Here is a 5,039-nt window from a genome sequence, read left to right on the forward strand (position 1 = left end):
GAATGTTATAGACAATTATAAACAGGCAAGTACATGAATCTCTTCCCAAAATGTGTCTTTAGTCTGAACAGGCAAGTACCTCCAATTATTAAGTAAGATAGGTACATGTTCTCTCACAAGCGGCCCAAAGAATGATGAAAGTGTCACTGATCCATCACCTACATGCTCACCAATAGATGTAAATTCAACAACTACCTTGTCGTCATGGTGGTTTGCAATATTCCGCATTTTGGTTGGTCCTCTTGTTTTACTTTTCTTGTTATTTGCCTGTACTTCCTCAGGTACATGTTCATTGCTGGGTTGCTGAATTTCTTCCTCATCTCCAGCCAGTACTTCTTCCGATACATCATGGTCATCTTCTGCGGCCACTTCCTCATCGGTATGATTGTCAACATGGTCATATTCTGCGGCCACTTTCTCATTGGTGTCCACATGGTCATCTTCTGCAGCCACTTCCTCATTAGTGTCAACATGGTCATCCTCCATGCCAGCCAAATCAGAACCAAGTACATCAGCAACGTGCTTGTCAACATGGTCAGATTCAGCGCCAAGTTTCTTCTTCTTGCTTCTTCTATGTTTTCTCAATCCAACATCAGAACTCAACTCAATGCCTTGCTGACGGTTACTGCGACGAGGTTTTGCATTATCACTTTTGGGCGCCATGATGGATTACCTGAAACACAACGAAGTTATAATCAAACTCACAAAACAAATAATTTCATTAAAATCATTGCTACAAGTCATCTCTAAGAAATCATTAAAATAATCAGCAACTCAAAACCCACTATTGAATTATTTCTAAGACCCCTTCACAGTCATTTCTAACATAGAAACTCTCGTCATCAGATGATTGATTGCCAAAATCATCAGTTTCCTGGGTTGGTATTGATGTTTAAACAAACTCTTCTTCTGTCTCTAACTCATGATATCCTCTTGGTGGGGCTTTCATGACAACATACCACAGTGAAGACTCATCTTATCTGGAACGGAAAACCTGTTTAGCTTGTGCTGCCATAATATATGGAACTTGAAGGAATGCAGATTGGTTTAAATTGAGGTTCACAAGAGTAAACTCGTCTTCTTCTTGAACATCGTTTCCTTTATTAGCCCAATTACACTTGAATATAGGAACTTGGAACATATGGTAGTCCAACAATATGATCTCCTTTATCACACCATAGTATGTAACTATATTAGCCTTTTGTCTTGTATCCTTGGCACTCGATCTACACATAGTGAAAGCTTCATATGTGACTCGACTATTTTGTGTCTTCCGCTTCATGTCATCTGTGTGAAATATATGTCCATTAATGACATATCCCTTATATGTCTAAGCAATATACCTTGGTCCAAATGCTAACCATCTCAGCTTCGTGGAGTGCTCCTTTGAGTTAATAGGGATCTGATAACAAAGGAGAGAATAGAAATAAATTTCTATTATTGTAAATGAGTCAATTAACAAAAAAAAAACAAATATCAAGTAACTGACCTTCTCTTTTATCCATAGTGAGAATTTTTCGGTATGTGTTTTCCATAAAAGAGTTTCATTTCTCTTACATCTTACATCAGTAGGTTGAAGTTCTTCTAAATGCAAACTGTTTTTAGATTTCCATATCTTAGTACACATATGGATCCATTAAGTAGTTAAAACATAAATCACTCAATGTGGCAAACATTTACTCAATATATGGTTCCATAACTGCCATGTTCATTAGAACATATCGATGCGCTATGTCCCGCTCTTTGTCAGTAAGTGTTACGTCTGTAGCCTTCCGCAGTGGCCGGCCTTCGATGATGAGTTTACTAGTCTCAACATCTTCACTGCGATTGACAGATTCTTGCACTTCTATAGTGTTTTGTAAAAACACGAAGCAAAAGGCCATACATTCTTCAGCCAAGTATCCCTCAGTCATACATGCTTCTGGCCTTGCATAGTTTTGACATAAACTTTAAGTTTTTTCATGTACCTACAAATTCAAAGATACAGGTTTTTCATATAATGGTTAAAAATATGAAATTTGAAACGAGGAAAATAGTTTGGGGTATACCTTTCATAGGGATACATCCACCTAAAGTGTACCGGTCCACCCAAACAAGCTTCTCTTGCCAAATGTAGTGGAAGATGAAACATGATATCGAAAAGAGATGGAGGAAATAACCTCTCCATCTGACACATTGTCTCCACTAGCTCAGACTCCAATGTTATTAGCTTCTCTAGGTCAATTTAAGAAGTTGCAGAGTCTGCTTATTGCAATCCTAGGTCCTTTTGGTAACAAGCCTCTCAAAGCAACATGTAACAAGTTCTGAAGAAGCACATGATGATCGTATGCTTCAATCCACCAATGATAGGTGGATCAATTGAGACACAATTGGCGATATTCTTATAATAGCCATCAGGTCCTCTAAACTTAGACAACCTAGTACAAAATCTCTTTTTCTCTTCTCTAGACAACCAATAAGCAGGTGGAGGTAAATATGGTTTTTTTCCCCTTAACTGTGTATGTAAGTTGCTTCGTATCCCCATATCCTCTAAATCGTTGAGTGCTTTAACCCCATCCTTTGATTTAGCATTTTGCATTATGATAGACAATATAGCATCAGAAACATTCTTTTCCACATGCATCACATCAATGTTGTGCCGGACAGGCATATCCTAACACAAAAAAGAATCATTAGTTAGAAACAAATAAACAGATTATAAATGATCATTGATTAGTGTAGTGCATACCTTCCAATAAGGTAACTCAAAAAGAATTGACTGCTTCTTCCATCTCCATTGATCAGTATCTTCCTCATATTCATCTTGTGACAACATCTCATCTTCAAACACCTCTGTTCTTTTTCTTTTACCTTTTCTCTCCAAAGGTTTCCCAAAATCATTTCTAAAATCCTTAAGTATCTCAGATATCTCATTTCCAGTCTGAATTTTGTTTGCAGTCTCTTCTTCTACAGTGTTGTCAAACCAGCCTTTTCTATGTCGGTAAAGATGCCCAGCTCTAAGTCGCTTTATATTACTTAAATACACATGCTTCCGACTGAACTTCAAACATCTAAAAGGTGTATCCGTTCCACAGACATTACAAGCTTGTTTTCCCTTGACTTTACAACCAGCCAATGTGCCTAAGGCTGGATAGTCACTAATACTCCACAACAACAAAGCTCTAAGTGTGAAATTCTCCTTTAAGAATGAGTCATAAACCTCGATGCCTTCACTCCCCAAATCTTTTAAGTCATCTATCAATGGTGATAGATAGACATCGATGTTATTGCTTGGTGCAGTAGATCAAGGGATCAATAATGTTAACATAAAATTCTCTGTTTTCATGCACAACGTTGGACTCATGTTGTAGTTAACTAGAAAAACCGGCCATGTACTATACTTTGTATTCTGTATAGCGAATGGGTTCAAACCATCAGTTGAAAGACCTAGTCAAAGGTTTCTTGGTTCAGCAGCAAATTGTGGCCATTTATCATTCACTTGAGCCCAAGCTATTGAGTCCACCGGATGTCGCATTGTCCCATCTTCACTACCATTGATGTAATGCCAACGTAAATCCTCAGCCATCCCTTTTGATCTAAACATCCGCTTGAATCTATCCTTGATTGGAAAATACCTAAGTACCTTAGCTGGAATCCCCTTCTTCTCCTCACCATTGTGTTTATCCCTTTCCCATCTTGAAGCATTGCATCTTGGACAGCTTTCCATCACCTCATACTATTTCCGGTAAAGAATACAATCATTGGTACATGCGTGAATGACATCATAGCCAAAACCGAACATCTTCAAGAATTTATTGATCCCATCTGTGGATGTTGGAAGAACATTATCTCCAAAGAGCATATCATGAACTATATTCAGTATCTGATCAAAGTAATTCTCTGACAAACCACTCTTCACTTATATGTGATACAACCCCATGATTGCAGAGACCTTAGTGTAATTGGGGCATCCCGAGTATAATGGAGTTTCAGCATCTTTGAGTTTCTTCCTGAACTTCAATTCTTCTTCGCAACATGTATGCTCAGGATTATCTCCATTCGGATTCCTAGAATCTGATTTTTCTTCACCCTCAAGAAACGCAGTTCTAATCAGCTCATAAGCTCCAAAATCTCCACTCAGGTCAACATCTGACTTAGCATTCCTTCTATCCCCATGCTTACTCCAACAATTACTCCTTTTATATTTCTCACCCATTCCTCTAACAATTAAATGATCCAATACATTCTCCATATGTTGGTGGCATATATTCTGACAATCTATGCATGGGCATAACATTTCAGTAGGATTACCCAAACTCTCGGCTGATGCATGCACACAATTAGTTGGTCCTTGCTCATATTCGACATTATTCCTTTGCATCCAAACCCAAGACTTATCCATAATACAATCAACTCAGACACACAACTAAGAGAAGACATAAAATCGATTATCAGTAAGAGCACTAACACATATATATAATATACCTGTTTAACTTCTTACTCCTATGCTGAATTTTTGAGATCCAGAAAACTGAAACTAAAATTAAAAAACAATTAACCCAAACTGAAAATAAAAACCCCAAATTGAAACTAAAAAAACTTTCAATTTCACATACCTTTCACTCTTGCAAACACCGAAATCTTCCTGTAGAACAACAATAAATTTGATTCAATGCCAAACCCCAAATTTGATTCAATACTAAATCTATTAGGGTTTCCCAAATAACCTTGAATATAGATTTAGCTCCTCATCAGTGTTCTTCAGTGGTTGCCGACTTAGTTCTCTGAGACGCGATTAAGTGAGATTGGAGAAGAACAGAAATATGAGATTAAGGGAGAGTGGGAAGAATATGGAGACCCGATTAAGTGAGATTGGAGAAGAATTGGAAGACGAGATTAAGAGAGAGTGGGAAGAATATGGAGATGCGATTAACTAAGATTGGAAAAGTTTAAGAGACGAGAGAGTGAGACTTAAAAAAAAAAGTCCCCAACTTTAAGATTTAACAAAAAAATTTACCTCCAATCTTAATTTTGAGGCGGGTGACGAATTTAATTCCCGC

At 37.5% G+C, this 5,039-nt stretch overlaps 1 protein-coding gene across 1 annotated transcript; it reads right to left on the reverse strand.

The window, feature by feature from the left end:
* LOC104707137 lies at positions 1-5,039 on the reverse strand. Its single transcript, XM_010423412.2, has 4 exons — positions 4,707-5,039; positions 4,596-4,624; positions 4,465-4,516; positions 1-673 (listed from the first exon to the last, which is right to left on the reverse strand). Exon 4 carries the CDS (start codon positions 661-663, stop codon positions 16-18), a length of 648 nt encoding a protein of 215 aa, XP_010421714.1. The 5' UTR covers positions 664-673; positions 4,465-4,516; positions 4,596-4,624; positions 4,707-5,039; the 3' UTR covers positions 1-15.

Source organism: Camelina sativa, chromosome 8 (assembly GCF_000633955.1).
Source record: "Camelina sativa cultivar DH55 chromosome 8, Cs, whole genome shotgun sequence".
Classification (NCBI taxonomy): Eukaryota; Viridiplantae; Streptophyta; class Magnoliopsida; order Brassicales; family Brassicaceae; genus Camelina; species Camelina sativa.

Coding starts and splice junctions, on each gene's coding strand:
- LOC104707137 (XM_010423412.2), bottom strand. CDS start 663: ATGGCGCCCAAAAGTGATAATGCAAAACCTCGTCGCAGTAACCGTCAG.